General features: G+C 38.9%; 1 protein-coding gene and 2 pseudogenes across 2 annotated transcripts; all 3 read right to left on the minus strand.

Annotated features, from left to right (window-relative positions):
• Positions 1-1,185: 1,185 nt before the first annotated feature.
• Positions 1,186-2,272, minus strand: LOC106297360 (annotated as a pseudogene).
• A 200-nt stretch (positions 2,273-2,472) lies between these two features.
• Positions 2,473-13,671, minus strand: LOC106297361 (annotated as a pseudogene).
• A 1,794-nt stretch (positions 13,672-15,465) lies between these two features.
• Positions 15,466-18,664, minus strand: LOC106300999 (IRK-interacting protein-like). Of its 2 annotated transcripts, XM_013737296.1 has the most exons (3): positions 18,509-18,664; positions 18,007-18,069; positions 15,466-17,017 (listed from the first exon to the last, which is right to left on the minus strand). In XM_013737296.1, exon 3 carries the CDS (start codon positions 17,015-17,017, stop codon positions 15,683-15,685), a length of 1,335 nt encoding a protein of 444 aa, XP_013592750.1. In that variant the 5' UTR covers positions 18,007-18,069; positions 18,509-18,664; the 3' UTR covers positions 15,466-15,682. The 2 variants fall into 2 exon arrangements, with proteins under 2 accessions (XP_013592750.1, XP_013592751.1); XM_013737297.1 differs by lacking the exons at positions 18,007-18,069; positions 18,509-18,664 and adding an exon at positions 17,193-17,340.
• Between the last annotated feature and the right edge of the window lie 557 nt (positions 18,665-19,221).

The following is a 19,221-nucleotide window of genomic DNA, read 5'->3' on the forward strand; positions in this document are numbered from 1 at the left end:
TTTTTGGATTTTGGAGCTAAATTCAAAATATTTTCACAAATAAATGTATTAACAATATAAAATATTTTAAGCTTACACATTTTAGATTATACTAAAAACTATTATTGTTGACTAAACAATGTATTTTCATTTTGGATTACACATTTTGGTTTGTTAGAGGCGTGGATGTTTAACATGTTTTTTTTGTATTGTGAATGAATTTTTCAATATGTTGAAAACAAACCAAGCTATTGCACCCGGTCTTTTCCGTTGGCGGTGTGGATTTTAACATGTTTTCTTCGTATATTGTTAGTATCAAACTTGGGCTCCCGTTTCTGTATAGGTGACTGCACCCAAAAAAAAAGTTGACATGATCATTTGTGAGATTCTTGTTAGAAGGTTACGTTTTGTTTGTAGAAATATAGCAAAATGCAAGGCTGTATTTTCGATTGCAAAACTTATCTATATAGATTCTAAGTATAGGTTAGAGTATAAGAACGATATGTACCTCGATCTTTTGTGGACCAGCAACTCTGGAGCTTGCTTTTGCTCTGTAAACATCGGAGGTGTCTGGAAAGTCTCTCCATGTTTCAGCGTTTTGCTGGGGGATTCTGCCACGCGATCAAGACGTTACGGTGACCTAGTCGGTGCAAGTTCCAAAGAATTTACGGCTGTTAAACTGGAAATATAGAAGGCGAGAAGAAGATGAAGCTTTAAGTTGTCTAAGATAGCAATTTGGGCATAAAGCCCACACGAAATTAAGAACCAATCGAATCCATTTTAAAGCCGACCAAACGTAAAGAAAATGCAATTCCGACGATTTTTTTTTTTATGGCACGTGTCTGAAAATGTCCACCCCTACATATTGATGTGGCTTCATGAGAAGAGACCAAAGCCTCCTTTATTTACATAGATAGATACATGTAAGCATGTAAGTAAAAACCAATCACTATATACCTATATATGTAGCTCTGATTAAACTGCATTTATTTTGATAATTACCTGTTTGTTTTCTGGAGAAACAACGGCATGCATTGTTGTGGCTAATCGATTGATTAATCTTCATCAAATTAGAAAGAAATAATTAATTCATGTAAAAGATCTAATATATAAAAAGAAAAGAAAGGGAACCAGAAAAGCTTAATCCAGTATCAACATAACTAAAACATAAAACAAGACACATCACCAAAACTAGAAGAAAGTAATTCATGTAAGAGATAACCTTCTTTTCTTATGTATTTTGGGTGTTTTCTTGTGAATGCGAACAAAGCTCGGAACATAAGTTAGGACTTAAGGGGCCAGTCGTTGGGATAAGATGTCTTTATACTATCCTCTCCAACAATACGGATTCTACTCTTATCTTCCTTTTCGTATATATCACAACACAATGCCACTTGATTCTCCTCGTCCAACAAGAACCTTTCCACATTCTCCATACTTGGGTGGTTAAGTTTATTAAAATCCACTGTTAAGACGACGTCGCTCCTCCACGAAAATTCTTTGGCCTCATCACATGTGGCCTGTAATCAAAGTGCAACACCGAGAGCTTTTCTTCCCTAACAACTGATAGAACTACATTATCTATAGCACTGTACGTCTGAAACGGAAGAGGGAGATGTACAAATCTCTCTGTCGTGAAATCAAACTTCATCAAGAAATAGCCGGTTTCATCATCTCCATCAACGAAGTACGTATCTCCTTTCAAAGACATGGCAAAGAAATATACGTTGTAGTAACGAGTTAAGTGATCAAGAACCCTCCATGAACCAGAGCTAAACTCATAGATCTCGAACTCAACGACCTTGAATTTCTGAGGAAGAATATTTGTTGTTTACGACGTACCCTAGAAAGTATTTATCTTCACCACGGTAACAAGTTCAAGGTTTGATGCTCTTCTTTTGACCAGTACATGGGTTCCAAACCACAAGTCCAGTGTTTCCTTAAGTGGAACATAATATTAAACCGTCGCAGTAACGTAATTTAACTTAATTTATCCAAATCCTTTACACTGCAACGTTTGCCTGTTAACGCGATAGATGGATCAACAATGATTTTATGAAGGCTATGGAGAGGTCGTGGCGATTGAATAAACCTCAGAATAATTACTCAGTAAAATCGACTCCCTTACTACTTTACTCAACTTCTTGTTCTTTTCTATGAATCTCCAATCTCTGAATAAAGAAAGAGTCCATCTTTTGCATGTAGTTTTCAACTTAGCTAAAGACTTGGCTGGAACCCTAGAGAGTATCTCTGATTCCAAATCGCTTGGAAGATCTGATATCATCATCATTGTCTGTCTTTGAAGTGGTAAGAACTATAGACTTAATTAGCAGGAAGCTTTAGGTAAACGATCCAATATTCAAAAGCTAAAGAAGAGGGACAAGAAAAGCTTAATCTAGTATCAACTAAAATAAAATAACGTACATTATCACCAAAACTAGAAGAAAGAGATAAGTAATTCATGTAAGGGATAAACTTATCTTCTTATGCCTTTTAATTAGTTGTTTTCTTGTGGATGTGAACCAAGCTTGGAACATAAGTACAAGTGGCCAGTTGCCATGAGATGCCATTATTGTATCGTTATTAACTCTTTTATGCATACCCTCTCCAACAATATAGATTCTGGTTCTAATTTCGCCTTCCACTAATTCTCCTAGATCACAACACAATGCCACTTTATTCCCCTCGTCCAACAAGAAACTTGCCAAATTCACCACACCTGGCATGTCAAATTTATCAAAATCCACTGTCAATACAAAGTCACACCTCCATGAAAAGTCTTTGGCCTCTTCATCTATCTTATTACTCACCCATATCCTCATCACATTTGGCCATGCTTGAATATCATAATGTAACACCGAGAGCTTTTCATCCTTAACAACTGACAGAACCGCCTTATTATCTTCTAGTTCAGAAACATGGAACGGAAGAGGGAGACGCACAAATCTCTCCGTCGTGAAATCAAACTTCATCAAGAAAAACACTGTTTCTTTGTCTCCTGTTGAAATAAAGAAGGGAATGTCCAGAAGAAGAAGCTGGTTCTTTTTTTTAGGCGATTCTGAGTGCAACTGAGAGATTTAGGTTTCCGATGGATACGGTGGACGAGGATCCACCGTCGGGCTCTGATGAAGGTATGGGGGGTAATCGAAAGGTTCAGGAGGTCGTGTTGAAGGAATCAAGAGAAGAGAAACAGTTGAAGGGGATTGAAAACTGGGCGTCGGTCGCGCAAGATCGTAGAAGTCTAAAGAAGTATGAGGTAGAGGTGAAATCGATGGATGGCAAGCATAAGGTAGTGATTCCGAATGATCTTCTATCGGATGCCACTCCATTGATACGATGTGAATGCCACGACAATGAGGTTTAAGATTAAGAATCCGAAAGTTAGAGAGAAAGTTATCAAAAGGGGGATGTGGAATATCGCGGGTGTTCCGATGATTGCTAAGAAATAGACTCCTAAAACAGAAGAGGAGAAGCAGGAAGAGGAGGCCATACCAATGTGGGTTCATCTAAGGAAGGTGCCGTTGCATATGTTCTCCTGGGAGGCTTTGAGTTTTATGACAAGTACTGTGGGCTTTCCGGTGCATCTACATCCAGAGACGATTGCGTGTTCAAATTTTGATGAGGCGAAAATCTTTGTGAATGTGGATGTATCAAAGACTCTTCCAAAAGAGATAGATTTTGCTATTGATGGGAAGGAGTTCACAGCAGAGTTTTATTACCCGTGGTTGCCGTCGAGGTGTAGTCAGTGTGATAAGTGGGGACATACAGATAAAGTATGTGTGCTGAAGAAGAAAGAGAAGAAGAATGGAGAACAGGGTGTGATAGTGAGAAGTGGTTCTAAAAACCGAAGTAAGCCTAAAGAGGTTCCTGGAGAGGGAGATTTAAACACGGAGGAAGGGATGGAGAAAGGGGAGCTAGGTACTGAGAAAATGACGGTTACAAATGCAGATTTAAATAAGGATGTTACGGTTTTGGGTGCTACAGAGATGAAGGGTTCTGCCTGGTCTTCTCCGAAAGCAGGTAGGACTCAAACTCCTCTACGCAGGCAGGAGTTGGAGGTACAAATTACTGCGTCAAAATATGCTATATTAAGTTTGGAAGATAAAGAAGAGGGGGAGATACAAGATGAAGAAAAATAAATGTTGAGGAGGATAACATTGAGGAGAATAATGTAAGTGATATTAGGGAGGAAGACTTGTTGGAAGATGAGATATTGGTTCAGAAAGAGAAGTCAGCAGGTCAGAAAGGGGTGAAGAGAGTCCAGAAGGCTAGAGCTCAGGATGTTAATCCAAAGAGCAAAAGGTCTTCTAGACGCAAGCATTAAAAATGGGGAGCTTCTTTTGGAATGTGCGTGGATTGAATAAAGTTTTGAAACATTCCGTGGTCAGTGAGTGGTTGAGAAGCAGTGATTTAAAATTTGGATGCATATTGGAAACAAGGGTAAAAGAAAGGAAAGCTGGAAGGATTCTGAATACTGTCTTTAGAGATTGGTCTTCTATCACCAACTATGAAGACAGTCAAGGAGGGAGAATATGGTTTCTTTGGAGGGATACAGTTCGAGTAACGCCAGTGTATACGTCGGATCAATTAATAACAGTAATGGTAGAGCTGCAGGATGAAGTTACGTTCTTCTGTACGTGTATATATGCAAGCAATCAAGTAGATGAGAGAAGGGTGTTGTGGGAAGATCTTGCGCATCATCATGATTCTCCTAGTATGAAAAATAAAGCATGGATGTTAATGGGAGATTTCAATGAGATATTGGAGGGTGAGGAGAGTTCAAGGAATGCAATTACGGGCAGTATACCAATTGGGATGAGAGACTTTCAAAGTATGGTATCTCATTGTCATCTTACAGATATGGCTTATCAAGAGCCTTTATACACTTAGTGTAATAAACGTGAGGAAGGGCTTATATGCAAGAAGTTGGATAGGGTCTTGCTCAATGAGGAAGCAGTGTATAGGTTCAGTAATGCTTATTCTGTGTTTGAACCAGGGGGGTGCTCAGATCATATGCGATGTAGAATGCAATTACTGCCTCCGAAGGAGAAAATTAAAAGGCCATTCAAGTATGCAAATGTTATGGGGAGCATTCCTTCATTTCTTCCTATGGTCAAAGAATTCTGGGATTCAACGGAGAGATTATTTCAGTCTACTTCAGCCATGTATTTATTTTTAAAAAAAACTGAAGAATCTGAAGCCGTTAATTAGAGATTTGGGGAAAGAGAAGCTGTGAAATCTTACTAGAAGAGCTAAGGAAGCGTTTGAGGTATTATGTGAAAAACAGAGTGTTACCCTGGTGAATCCGAATCAAATTGCTATTCAGGAGAAAGCAGCTGCATATGAGAAGTGGCTCCATGTAGCAAGTATGGAAGAGGATCATTTAAAGCAGAGAGCAAAGCTTCACTGGCTAGATGTTGGGGACCAGAATAACAAGACATTTCACAGAGCTATTAGAACGAGACAAGCTCAGAACTCGATTAAAGAAATCAGATGCTCAAATGGGATTGTGGTAAATACTCATCAGGAAGTTAAAAAGGAAGCGAAACGTTTTTTCTCAGAGTTTTTGAATCGTAGTCCAGAGAGTTACCAGGGTACTTCGAAAGAGGAATTGCAGAGTTTGCTTGATTTTCGATGTTCTGTTGAAGATTGCAGATTACTAGAAGCTGAAGCTACAGGAGAGGAAATTCGTAAGGTTCTCTTTGCAATGCCAAATAATAAGTCTCCTGGACCAGATGGTTACCCGGCAGAGTTTTTCAAAACCACCTGGTCTATTATTGCTGATAATTTTACTGCAGCAGTGCAGTCTGTATTCAGATTCGGGTTTCTCCCGAAAGGTGTAAACTCAACCATTCTAGCGTTGATTCCGAAGAAGATTGACTCTCTGGAAATGAAGGACTACAGGCCAATTGCTTGTTGCAATGTGCTGTATAAGGTAGTATCAAAAATACTTGCAAACAGACTAAAGTTGCTTCTACCGAGGATTATTCTAGAGAATCAGTCAGCTTTTGTCCAGAGGAGGTTGCTTATGGAGAATGTTCTACTTGCGTCAGAACTAGTGAGAGGGTATCATAAGGAAGAAGTCTCTCCAAGGTGTGTTATGAAAATAGACATATCTAAAGCATTTGATTCTGTGCGATGGGAGTTTGTCTTGAAGAGTTTGAGTGCTATGGGATTTCCAGTGAGATTCATACATTGGATTAAACTCTGTATCACAAGTCCCTCTTTCTCAGTGCAAGTGAATGGGGATCTAGCAGGCTATTTTCAGAGCTCACGAGGCCTTCGGCAGGGCTGCTCTCTATCACCTTACTTGTTTGTATTGTCTATGAACGTTCTATCGTGGAAAATGGACAAAGCAGCAGCTGAGAAAAAGTTTAAGTTTCACCCAGGTTGCCAGAAGCTTTCTCTAACGCATCTCTGCTTCGCAGAAGATCTTATGGTGTTTGTTGAAGGATCAAGAGAGTCGGTTCAGGGTGCATTATCTGTATTTGAGGAGTTTGAAGTTTGGTCTGGTCTGAGCATAAGCCTTGAGAAGTCAACGATTTATATGGCAGGGGTATCAGTGGAGGGGAAGAGAAGTATTCTGACAAATTTTAAATTTGTTGAAGGAGAGCTCCCTGTAAGGTACTTAGGTCTTCCTTTAATGACTAAAGCGATGAGTAAGCAGGACTGTGCACCACTATTTGAGCAAGTCAGAAGTAAAATAAGCACCTGGACTAGTAGATTCTTGTCATATGCTGGTCGGCTTCAGTTAATAAAATTTGTGCTTATTAGTATTATTAACTTCTGGATTGTTGTATTCCGTCTGCCAAGGAAGTGTATCAAGGAGATTGAGCAGATCTGTTTGGCTTTCCTGTGGACAGGGCCATTACTTAAATCAACAAATGCTAAGGTTTCTTGGAAAGAGATCTGTAAAGCCAAGAGTGAAGGAGGGTTGGGGATTAGAGATCTGGGTGAAGTAAATAAAGTGTATGGGCTCAAGCTCATATGGAGATTGCTTTCTGGAGTTTCCTTATGGGGAAAATGGATTCGAGCTAATTTACTGAAGGGGAAAAGCTTTTGGGAGGTCAAACAAACAACTCAACTGGGTACTTGGATGTGGAGAAAAATGCTGAAGTTGCGAGAGGTGGCCAAAACTTTCTATAAAAAAGATTTGGGAAATGGGAGACATACTTCGTTTTGGTTTGATCACTGGTCAGATAAGGGAGTGCTTATTGACTTATTGGGAAACAGAGGTATTATTGATCTGGGGGTGGAGAAGAGAGCTACGGTGGAAGAAGCTGTGCTTTGTGTTAGGAGAAGGAGGAGACATCGAATAAGGGAGCTAAATGAGTTAAAAGTTGAGATTAGTATCACTGCGAGGAAACTGAATTTAGACAGTAATGATACTAGTCTTTGGAGAGGAAGAAAAGGTTTCAGGCCAAGTTTTTCCACTCAAGAGACTTGGGATTTGGTGAGAGAGCATTACTCGGTTTGTTGTTCGGCAAGAGGTCTCAGGTTTTCTCAAGCTACGCCGAAATTTGTATTTATGGCTTGGCTATCAGCCCGTGATCGCTTGTCAACTTTGGATAGAATTGCCAAATGGAACCAGGGTATTGATACTACCTGTGTACTCTGTAAAGGGGGTCTTGAATCGAGGAACCACCTGTTCTTCGAGTGTTCATACACTGGTCAAGTTTGGGAGCATATAGCAAAAGGTATTCTGTGTCTCTTTCACTAATTCTTGGTCCGAGATTATGGAGATTCTAACAGATTTGACTAGTGACAAGAAAAGTCTGTTCTGTATTCGATATGCTTTCCAAGCGGTACTATATGCGGTCTGGAGGGAGAGGAATAAGCTCAGACATGGTGACAAGTTGTTACCACTTCCTGTTCTCAAACGGATGATCGACAAGGGGATTCGAAACAGAATTACTTTGATAAGCAGACAAGGGGTCAAGGGAATGGAGGGCTTAATACAGTATTGGTTTAGTACTAGAATTTAATTTCTTAGTACTGAGTAGCTATGGCTTAGTAGCATAGTTTTCTTTGAAATAAACAGTATGCATTCCATGTAAAAAGGTTTTTTTGAATAAATTTAACATTCATTCAAAAAAAAAGAAAAAAAAAAAAGCTGGTTCATGATACTTGATAAATAGAAATAAAGAAGACAAGAAGAAGATATGATCCAGATACTTGAAGTTGAGACTGGTTCATACAGACTTGTGAATCAAGTCACTGTTAGAATGGATGAGAAAGAAGTATGGCTGAGTGTGATCAAGATAAGATGTCTTGCACAAAGTAGATCAAGAGAAGAATGTTGGTATGATGTAAGAGACAAGAAGAAGATAAGAGTTCGGATGCTTGTGGAGCAAGTCAGTCCGTACAGTCTTGACCTCCAAGCAACCAAGCTTGAGCTAGAGTGTCTTGGAAGGCAAGACAAGAGTGGAACTCGTCCAGCTTCAACATCAGAGGCAGATTTGAGTTTAAACAAGCTTCTGACCATTGGAGAGAGAGGCAGGACAACTGGGAGTAAAATACATTAAAAGTCACATGTCTTGCTTAAGCCAAAGAGCTGTTGGGTCAGGTCACTATCAAGCCATTCTGTACGTGCACAGCTTGCTCTGAACTCTGATTTACTCTACAAAATAATTGTTTATTCATTCCCTGTGTTATTAGTTGTTTATTCAGTTGTAATCTGGCTATAAGTAGCCTGTTTGTAAACAATTGTAGTCTAAGGAGAGTAGAACTCTTTCTTCACATATTCTGGTTACTAAACTCTCAGATTCTCTTGTCTCACACGTCCTCCATTACTCCCTTATACCCTAGCATACTCAGAAACTCTCTCAAACTCTGTATACTCTCTTCACTCTCTCACTACACTCAATCACTTATCAATCACCCTCTCTGGTTTCATAGTGAACCAGAAGTTTATTCTCATCATATTCCTATTATTTCATCTCAATTATTTCATGGTATCAGAGCAACAAGCTTCTGAAAACATATATTGCTTCCGCAAATCATCCCTGTCCAAAATCTCTCTTTAAAATATGTTCAAACCTGTTGGTTACATCCTTTTATCCTCTGGTCCAAAGGTTTTCCAGGAGGCAAAAACCTCTCCAGAACTCAAGATAAAGGAGTATCTCAGTCTCTGGAACTCAAGAAAGTCTTAGCTCAGTTCAGCAAGCTTCATCAAAGTCCAGTTTTTAAATCCAGTCTCTCTCAAACCAGTAGGAACATTCTTTTATCTACTGGTCCAAAAAAATCTCCAAGATGCTGAATATTCAAGTATGGGTGATTCCAGTGAGGCTCAAATGTCCAAACTACTCTCTCTGGGTCAGAATGATGAAGAAAAACCCTAGAGGCAAAGATGGTTTGAGCCATACTTCAGATGAAGCTCCATGGCAAATCTACAAGGTACTTGCTCATGGAAATGAATGGCGACCAGAAGCTCTGTCTCTATCCAACAAATCCTGCTTCAAGTTGGAAGAGAAGAGAGGCCAGAAGAGTCCACAATGCAAGGGAGGACTCACTAAGGATAGGTGTTGGATATTCAACCCACACCTGAAACTAATGCTATTTCAATAAGCCCCCATGGGCTGGAGAGTCAAGAAACCAGCTCAGGTTTCTTGAGAGTTATTAAAGGTTGTGTGATGGCTTCTACACATTAAGCACAAGCTCAAAGCTCACACCCTCTGAAGATTGCTCAAACTGATTTGCTCAAGTTTACTTCATTATGAGGTTAACAAGGGCCACAGTCCTCTCAGTCATTCTCAGGGTTCCTATCTGATCCTCTGGTCGTGTATGGTGAAGTCAAATCTTGGAGAAGAAATGTTGAGAAGTCATTTCATCTCATGTTCCTAAAAGCTCTCAAAGTCAACTGTTGATTGTGTCCAGTAGAACCAAGAAGACCAGGAGGACAGGAGGCGATCCAATGGTGAGTCTTACAAACATGTATAAGCACACAAGGAAAAAGAGTTGGGTATTGAATCCAAACCTCAAATCCGCCAAGCTCAGATGAGTAGTGTGTATATGGAGGTTCAAGGAAGCAGCTCAGGTTCCTTGGCTGGCACAAGATGTGACTATTAGACCAGAAGCAGCAATAGGAAAAGGGATACCCATGTTGATCAGAGCCTGCACAAGATGCATATTCCTGACCATGGAGAAAAAGGACCATGTTGTTCAGAGCCTACACATGATGTATATTCCTGACCATGGAGTGACATCTTGTGAGTAGAACCAGTTGCCTTAAGCGCAGGCGTTGGAGTTGTTGTGCTCCTGGTTCAAGAGACTCACAAGAAAGCATATTATCTAAGTCATGAGGAGAATGATGAATCGGTTGGCTTAAGCGCAGATGTTGGTATTGTTGTGCTCCCGGTTCCAAAAACATTAGAGTTGAAGACAGATGGTGAACTGGTTGGCTTAAGCGCAGATGTTGATATTGTTGTGCTCCCAGTTTCAAAACTCATTGGAGCTCACCTTCAAGCTTGTCCCTATACTAAGTCAAGCTTGAGGAAGGGAATCAATGAGCTACCAGAAAGACCAAAGGAGCTCTCAGTGTCTCATTTCCTCATAGAAGGCCAGCAAGAGGTTGGTGATTTAAAAGGCCAGCAAGAGGTTGGCGATTTAAAAGAGGGCTTAAGTGATCAGTATGAAGAAGCTGTCACTCCTCACTGTGCTCACCAGGTGCAAGGATATAAGGATTATTCAATCAGGGACATTTCTTGGCTAAGTGTAGAGGGTGAATTCGACCATCCCTCAAGGCCCGAAGAACAGACGGTCCGGCCCACTCAGAACGAAACGATGGCTCGGCGTGATGGCTCAAAGCGCGTGTCTCACGGCGTAATATGGGAGAGCTTTCGGTCGACTCCTCGGCTAAGCATCCCCGACTTAACGGCTCCCCGAGACAGCATGGGCTTCTCGGCCCAGCGAGTTAGAAGCCCACGAAGACGATGCAAACTAGGTCATGGGAGAGCACGAGGTTAGCTATATAAGGTGAGAGAGATGCAACGTAAAGGGGATCTGAAATCACTGATACACACTGTGCGGCTAGTTTAGGGTTTTACTTTTGTTATCTCGCCTTGTCGTATCTCTCCGGTAAAGCCTTCGAGGCTCCGGTACCTTTCTTTTCACGCATCTCCTTTCCTTGTAACCGACGAAACGTTCTTCCGACCATTAAAAAGACGTCTTGACCTAAACCCACTTCTAAAATCGAATGTTCTCTCGTTCTATACCGTTTTCCGATCAAACACTAGGCAATCACATGATGGTGGCAAATCATGGAGTTGCAAAGTACCCTGACATGTTAAAACTTCAAGAGAGCAATGCAAAGGCTGGTTGAGAGATGGAATGGCATGGAGGATTCAAGTGCTCAGCAGTCCTCATCAACATTCTAGAAACTGATGCAAGGGAAGTACCTAAAACTATTCTTATTTTTATGTGTGAATAGGTCTATCCCTTGAGAATTGATACGTGTTGTTTTGTATTGTTGAATCAGGTACCTATTGAGCTCATGAGCAAAGACATGCTTGGTCTCAACCCCTAAATGGAGGCAAGAAGCCAGAAGAAAGGGGGATACAAGCTCAGGTCATAAGAAGAAGCTCAAAGGTGTTTTGATGGAGAAGCAAGTGGTGCCTGATCTGAGTGAGACAAATAGCGCTTACTTGCAATTGAAAAGGGCCATGATCCAGGGTTTATGAGTCATTAAATTTGATCATAAGGCTCATAAACCCACTGGCCAATCCCTAGGCTGAGATGCTTGTACTCTTTTTCCCTAAGTGTTGGTTTTATCTCATGAGGTTTTCCACACTTAGATTTTTTATGAGGCAAGTACTCTCAGTTCCAAGCTTGCCCAAAGATCTCCTATGGTCAAGCTTGAGGGAGAGTGTTGAAATAAAGAGGGGAATGACCAGAAGAAGAAGCTGGTTCATGATCCAAGTATTGATAAGTATAAATAAAGAAGAGAAGAAGAAGATATGACTTGGATACTTGAAGTTGAGACTGGTTCATACAGACTTGTGAATCAAGTCACTGTTAGAATGGAGGAGAAAGAAGTATGGCTGAGTGTGATCAAGATGTCTTGTACAAAGAAGATCAAGAGAAGAATGCTGGAATGAAGTAAGAGACAAGAAGAAGTGAAGAGTTCGGATGCTTGTGGAGCAAGTCAGTCCGTACAGTCTTGACCTCCAAGCAACCAAGCTTGAGCTAGAGTGTCTTGGAAGGCAAGACAAGAGTGGAACTCGTCCAGCTTCAACATCAGAGGCAGATTTGAGTTTAAACAAGCTTCTGACCATAGGAGAGAGAGGCAAGACAAGTGGGAGTAAAATACATTAAAAGTCACATGTCTTGCTTAGGCCAAAGAGCTGTTGGGTCCAGGGCCGGCTTAGATAGGGAGGCGAGCGGTGCGACCGCCCCGGGTCCAATCTGTTGTCCCGCTATTTCTTAATAGATAAATGCCCGATTTTTTTTAAAAATACATGTATTTATATATTAAAAATAAGAAAAGAGGTCCAAATTTTTTTTATATGAAAATATTTTTTTATTTCCATATATTTATTTTTAAAAATACTTCTGGTATTTTGAAAAAAAACATATATCTATCAGATTTTTTAAAGAAAAATAATAGTTTGGAAACTAAAAAAAAAAATTTGCCCTAAGACCATGACACCATTGAGCCGATCCTAGTTGGGTCAGGTCACTATCAAGCCATTCTGAACGTGCACAGCCTACTCTGAACTCTGATTTACTCTACAGAATAATTGTTTATTCATTCCCTGTGTTATTAGTTGTTTATTCAGTTGTAATCTGGCTATAAATAGTCTGCTCGTAAACAATTGCAATCTAAGGAGAGTAGAATTCTTTCTTCACATACTCTGGTTACTAAACTCTCAGATTCTCTTATTCTCTCTATTCTCTTGTCTCACAGGTCCTCCATTACTCCCTTATACCCTAGCATACTCAGAAAATCTCTCAAACTCTGTATACTCTCTTCACTCTCACTACACTCGATCACTTATCAATCATATTCCTATTATTTCATCTCAATTCTTTCAAAGCAACGAAATAAGTATCTCATTTCATAGATATGCCATTGCAAAACACGGTGTAGTCATGATGAGTCAAGTCATCAAGAACCCTCCAAGCATCAGTCCTAAACTCATAGATCTCGAAATCCCAAACTTTCTTACCATTTTCATAAGGGAAACACCTCAAGATTTTGTAGCGACGAGAAGAAGAAGAAGTTTTCCTGTTTGCGTTGACGTATCCTAGATAATATATATCTTCACCCCAGTACCGAGTTCTTGGTTTGATGCTCTCCTTTTGACCCGTACAAGGGTTCCAAACCACAAGTCTTGTTTTTCCTGTAGTGGAGCGTAATAATATTAAACCGTCACATTGATACAATTGAGATATTTTCACATCTTTCAAATCCTCTACACCGCAAAGTTTAGAGGTGAACCCGATAGATGGATCAACGCTGCTTTTATGAAGTCCATGGAGGTCGTCGCAGATTGAATAAACCCTAGTATCACTCAGTAATATTGACTCCCTTACTGCTTTACCTAACTTCTTGTTCTTTTCTACGAATCTCCAATCTCTGAATAAAGTATACCATCGTTTGCATGTAGTTTTCAACTTAGCTAAAGATTTTGATGGAACCCTAAAGAGTATCTCCGCTTCCAGATCGCTTGGAAGATCGGATATTAGCAGCATATTGTCTGTCTCCTTGTCGTTACTAAGAAGAAATCTTGGGTATAAAGCTAGCTATGTCTTCATATAAAATTTAGGTTTTAATTTATGAAAGGTCTATTAGTTTGTTTACGAAAATTTGTTATTTATACACCGGAAAGCTGATATACATTATTATAAATGTAAAATTTCTCAATTTTTTATAATTATAGTTACTAAATAAGTAAATATTAAATGCTAGTAAGCATCACCAAAACGTTAACACTTAAAAGTAAAAGAGGATTTAGAGACAAACCATGAAACCAGTTTGCAAGATTTGCTCAAGGTTGACAAAAAAAAATCTGGAAATTGACTAAAGTTAAAAAGAAACTATATAATAAACGAATATCAAATACCAATATACCTATAAAATTATGAAACATATAATAACAATATTATTCTTTCGATGAATTTTGATAGCACCGCCTTTGTGGTATTCCACAAAATATTGACGCGTTTGTTCAATTTATAAGCTTCGTCAATATTTAATTACTGGTCGAAATATCTTTATCTAAACCTATTAAAAACGATCAAATGACCCAAAAAATATCTTTGAACAACGCGTTACGCGTCAATGTTTCGGTCGTGTTCACATACTTAGCTAGTTAATTTCTCTGATAATTTTTTTTTGCTAGAATTTCTCTGATAATTAGTCAGCAGAAATAACTTAAATAACTTCTAAACCTAAAATTGTACAAAACTCCCAAAAATCTTAGCAGATAAACTAGGTCCGGGCGTTCGGGTCTTCGGGCCGGGTTTTTTCGGGTCCGGGTCTTTCGGATCCTAAATATTTAAATCCAATAGGTACTTAAAAATTTCCGGGTCGGGTTCGGATCGGTTCTTCTCGGGTCCGGGTCGGTTCGGATCTATAATTAAAATACCCAAAAAATACCCATAATATTTCGGGTCCATATCGGGTCCGGGTCGGGTTCGGGTATTTAAGATCTGAAAAAGACATAACATACCCAGTTCCATCAAATTTAGTTGATATTTGTCATATATATCTAAAATTTTACAAAATAACTTAAATGAAACTATTAATAACTAAAATAAAACATTTTTAAACTCTAAATTTTACATTTTAAAGCTTCATATTACTTAAACAATATTACAAAATAATAACAAATGTTGTTAATAAAAGATATTTCAAATAAATCATAAAATAATATATATATAAAATAGAACACAAAAATATCATAGTTTTAGATATACATGTTTTTAAGTCGGGTATAAATCGGTTCTTATCGGGCCGGATCATTCGGGTCGGTTCTTATCGGGTCCGGGTCTATTCGGATCGGTTCCGGATCTATTCGGGTAAAAAAAATTTAGACCCAAAAGATACTTGTCATTTTTTGGTCCGGATCCGAGTCGGATATTTTTGGATCTTTTTGGATCGGTTCCGGTTCGGATCCAGATTAAAATGGTCAGGCCTAAGATAAACAAGGATCGTTTCACACTCTGTATAGAAAAGTTGGTGGTCGATGCATGTGAACGTACAAGACAGGGAGACATAATGCTGGATCGTTCGTAGACCAGCAATACATTAAATAAATAATCCGACGCTTATGCAAATGTTATTATATTATTATATAAATAAAAATTCTGTATGTATCAAACAATCAAATTTTAACGCATTTCCATCTTTTGGACAACTAGAATATTTCAAACATATCACATATTCAACATTCCAATATTACGTTGTCATCATTATTAATAGATTAAACAATACATATTGGGAATCATAAAATATTTATATAAAAAGCTAAACAATACTTATAAAAATAATAAAATATTTACATATTATATAGAAAAGTAGATAAATATTCAATGGACAACAGCTAAGAGATACCTCTGTGTTTCTCTGAACTAATATCGACAAAAACTCAAGACACAGAAAACATTACAACAACACCACACTACTTCGCTACTTCAACCCAAATGGCCCACAACTTTTCCTATCTTCCAAAATAACCCCATAACTTTCCAACTAGTCAAATCACCCTTGAGGACCACCACCGTCCGAGAGATAGACCTCACATTGTATCGAAGTTTTGCCAATCTTAAACCCTGGAACCACCGTGAACGCAACACGTGGCTCTGCCTCCTCCAACGCTTCCTCCGCAACGCTTCTCATGTACACTTCAGAGAATCTACAACCTTTGGGCACTCGAAAGATCTCAGCTTCGTGCTCAAAAGAGAAAGCCAAGCAATGCAGAAGCCAAACCCTTTTCGCCATTTCAAGAAACCCAGAACACAAGCTCGTCTCAGGGAACTCACCAGCAGAGACCTGGTTCCTCAAATGCAGATGTCCGAAGAGAACTTCCTCCATCTTGGGATGTATAAGCTGCAAGAACTTGATCCTGCAGAACCTAGCGAATCTTGATTTAGGCCTTGCTCTCAAGTAATCTTTAGCTTTCATCGACCTGAGCTCTGTAAACCTCTCGAAGAACACTTCCCTCTCCGCTATGCTCTGTTTCTCCTTCTTCTTGAAGCTTCTTGAGGTTGAGAAGTGTGGTAGATGAAACGCTTCGAACATTACAGCGGAGACAAAGTGTTCGAAAGCGAAACACTTGTGGTCTTGCTTGTAATAAAACACACCGGGCTGGATCGAGTTAACAGCCATTGAGATATCCCATTTCGCAAGTTTCATCTGTTCTATCATTAGCCTGACGAATCCTCTCGTGGATTTGACTGTGTGTTGCAGATAAGCAACGAAGTGCGTCGGATTCAGCGCTGATAAGTGAAGATTCTCTAAAGGGTTGCAAAGTTGTCCGCTTTGGTTAAGTCTCTTCTCTGTTAACTTGTTCTGTTTCATCAGATCCTCAAGCTTCTCTCTCAGAAACAGAGTTTCAGAGTCTTTGAGCTTGTACTGAGACTCAAGCTTCTTCCCCATTATCTCATACGTCTTCAACAAACTCCTCAGCTCTTGAATCTCAGCGAGAACTAGAGTTCTCTCGGGGTTCGGATCGATTTGTTTCTTCAAGAAACATTGTTTCAGCTCAGACAAAGTCTTCAGCTCGGAAACCACCAAGTTGTCTGCTTTCTGAATACCAATTGCGTCATATGGAGACTGAGAATGCTGTAGCTGCGCGTAACCAGCTTTGATGGAACAGACCGTAGCGAAGAGCTTAGCAAGAAGAGCTTCTAATGTCAGAGTTCTCTCATACTCTTCCTCAAGCTTGTAGAAAGACTCAGACAACTTAACATTGTTTGTCTTCTTCATTTCCTCTTCTGGAGCAACACCCGTTAGCTTATGGATGTTGAGAACTTTAGCAAACGTGCGTCTGAATTTACCCTTGGGAGCAACAACCACTGGTCTCACAGTCTCCATCTGTGGATCAATCACAGAGAAAAGCTTAGTAAAGAGACAATAGTGTGTCAAGAACACAGTAACAAACAAGACAAGAGAACACCACAAAAGGGAATTGAAAAGCAATGAAGAGGAGAGAGCTTGTAATGATGAATGTTTTGATGCATAAAAGAAAAAGAGAAACAAGCTTTAATACTTGGATCAAGGACCGTTAATGGAGGGCCACAAGCTTCTTTATGAAATATTCTCCAAATAGACTTGCTTTATGTGAAGAACTATATTGAAAAAAAGCTCAAAGTAAAAGGATGTTTCTCTCATAAAATATCTATTAACCAAAAGAGAGATCTATACCATATACATGCATATAGTAATACAATGGATCCTGCATTAAAATATTCAGCAAGAGTTGTGAAGACTTCATGGTTCATGCTCAGAAAATGGAAAATGCTATTTTTTAATCTGTGGGGCTTTTTAGTCAAAATGTGCTGCTACAGGAAAAAATATATATATATAATATCTCTGCAAAGACACATGACTAATGCAGAATAAAAAGAAACATTGAAATAACCAAACAAATCTGTATTTACCAGTACAATTATATATTATACACACTATAGTGAAACCTTAAAAGCAAATGCATGGGTAAAAATTTGATTTTTAACCATTTTGAAACAACAGGACAACCTTAAAGCCTTACAAAACCCCACCAACACACATTTAATACAAATCAGACACAAGACCCACAACCTATCTCTTATAATGTGGTTTCTTACTCTAAACGCACTAGCAACAGCGGTCTAAACGCTATGTCCCTAACCAAACAGATCCTAAAGTCATTTCTCATCTACAAACCCTTCAGCAGACAACTTTAGAAAGAAGAGCAAATGTTAGAGACCTGAAGATTTGAACATAAACAGTAAAACAATGAGTTCAGATTGTACAATCAAAGTTTGAAAAATTTCCAGAAGCAAATTTCATCAAACAAAAACCAATAAAGTCAAAGGTTGTACCTTGCGAAAGTTCAAAGCTTCTCTTCTTCTACTTTCTCTTTCTCACTTCAACATAGAGTAAATCTGAAGAAAAGAAACTTGAGAATCAGACCAAACTCAACCTCTGCTTAAAACCGTGCAGACTAAACCAATTCAAACGAAATTACAAAGCAAACTCAAGAACAAGGAAAGAACATACAACTCAAATGAGAAAATCAAAACTTTTTTCTTTTTTCTTTTTGCTGAAAAGAAGTAAGTACTTAAACCCTTTTTGAGAATGTGTATATATATATATATATATGAACAGAAAAACAATTAAAAAATAGAAATTATTGCTATTAGCTAAGAACAATGGTGTGATTAGGCCCACTGCAAGCGGCATGAAGCTTACATTGTAATAATAATAAATTTACAGAAAAAAAAATAAAACTTAATAATAGAAACGAATCATCCACCAGAAACCCACATGAGAGTTACCAACAACACTTTGATTGGAGAAAATGATAATAATAAACACACTCACCAAAGCTAGATCTGTCTGTTTATTGTACCAACTATACTGTCCCTCTGGGTCAAAAGCTCGAGAGGAGAGAGAGAGTAAGCGTTCGGTGAGAGAGAGCTGGAGGAAGAGACAGTAAGAGAGGCGAGTACAAGTTGTAGAGAGAATATGATAATGTGAAATGGCGGAAAAGGGTTAATGACAGAGAGAAAACAGAGCATTGGGAGTTTCAAACTTGTTTTCCGGAAATACCCTTGGAAGCACATGGTATTTACACCGGCCGTTGTGATGAGGTCTCGAGATGCGCGAAGGGTGTTTTTGGTCTTTGTGTACAAAATATTCGTAGCCATATCATATGTACTAGCCTGTTAGATTTGGTTGGGCCTGTTATTGGGCTCGTAAATGAGCTCACTGAGAGATCAGCTAAAACTTAGCGTTTTTAATTGGGCTTAATCGTTTCCAACCTGACTAAAATTTCCAGTTTTCATATGTAGTTATTATCATTTATATTTATAAAAATTGTGAAAAATAATAGACTTTTTTTTTTTTATATCCGTGGGATCCCAGGCGGTAAGTCCAGACTAATCTCCATAAGACCTTCTATCCGGGCACGCACGGTTATAGGCGGAAAAGTGGCCAAAACGACTCGAACTCAGAGCGGGCACTCCAGCTGAAGTTTCATTAGCAGTAGACCAATTTCTACGATGTATTTATCCAACAAAAAAATATTTTAACTT

The sequence above is a fragment of the Brassica oleracea genome, chromosome C6 (assembly GCF_000695525.1).
Source record: "Brassica oleracea var. oleracea cultivar TO1000 chromosome C6, BOL, whole genome shotgun sequence".
Lineage (NCBI taxonomy): Eukaryota > Viridiplantae > Streptophyta > Magnoliopsida > Brassicales > Brassicaceae > Brassica > Brassica oleracea.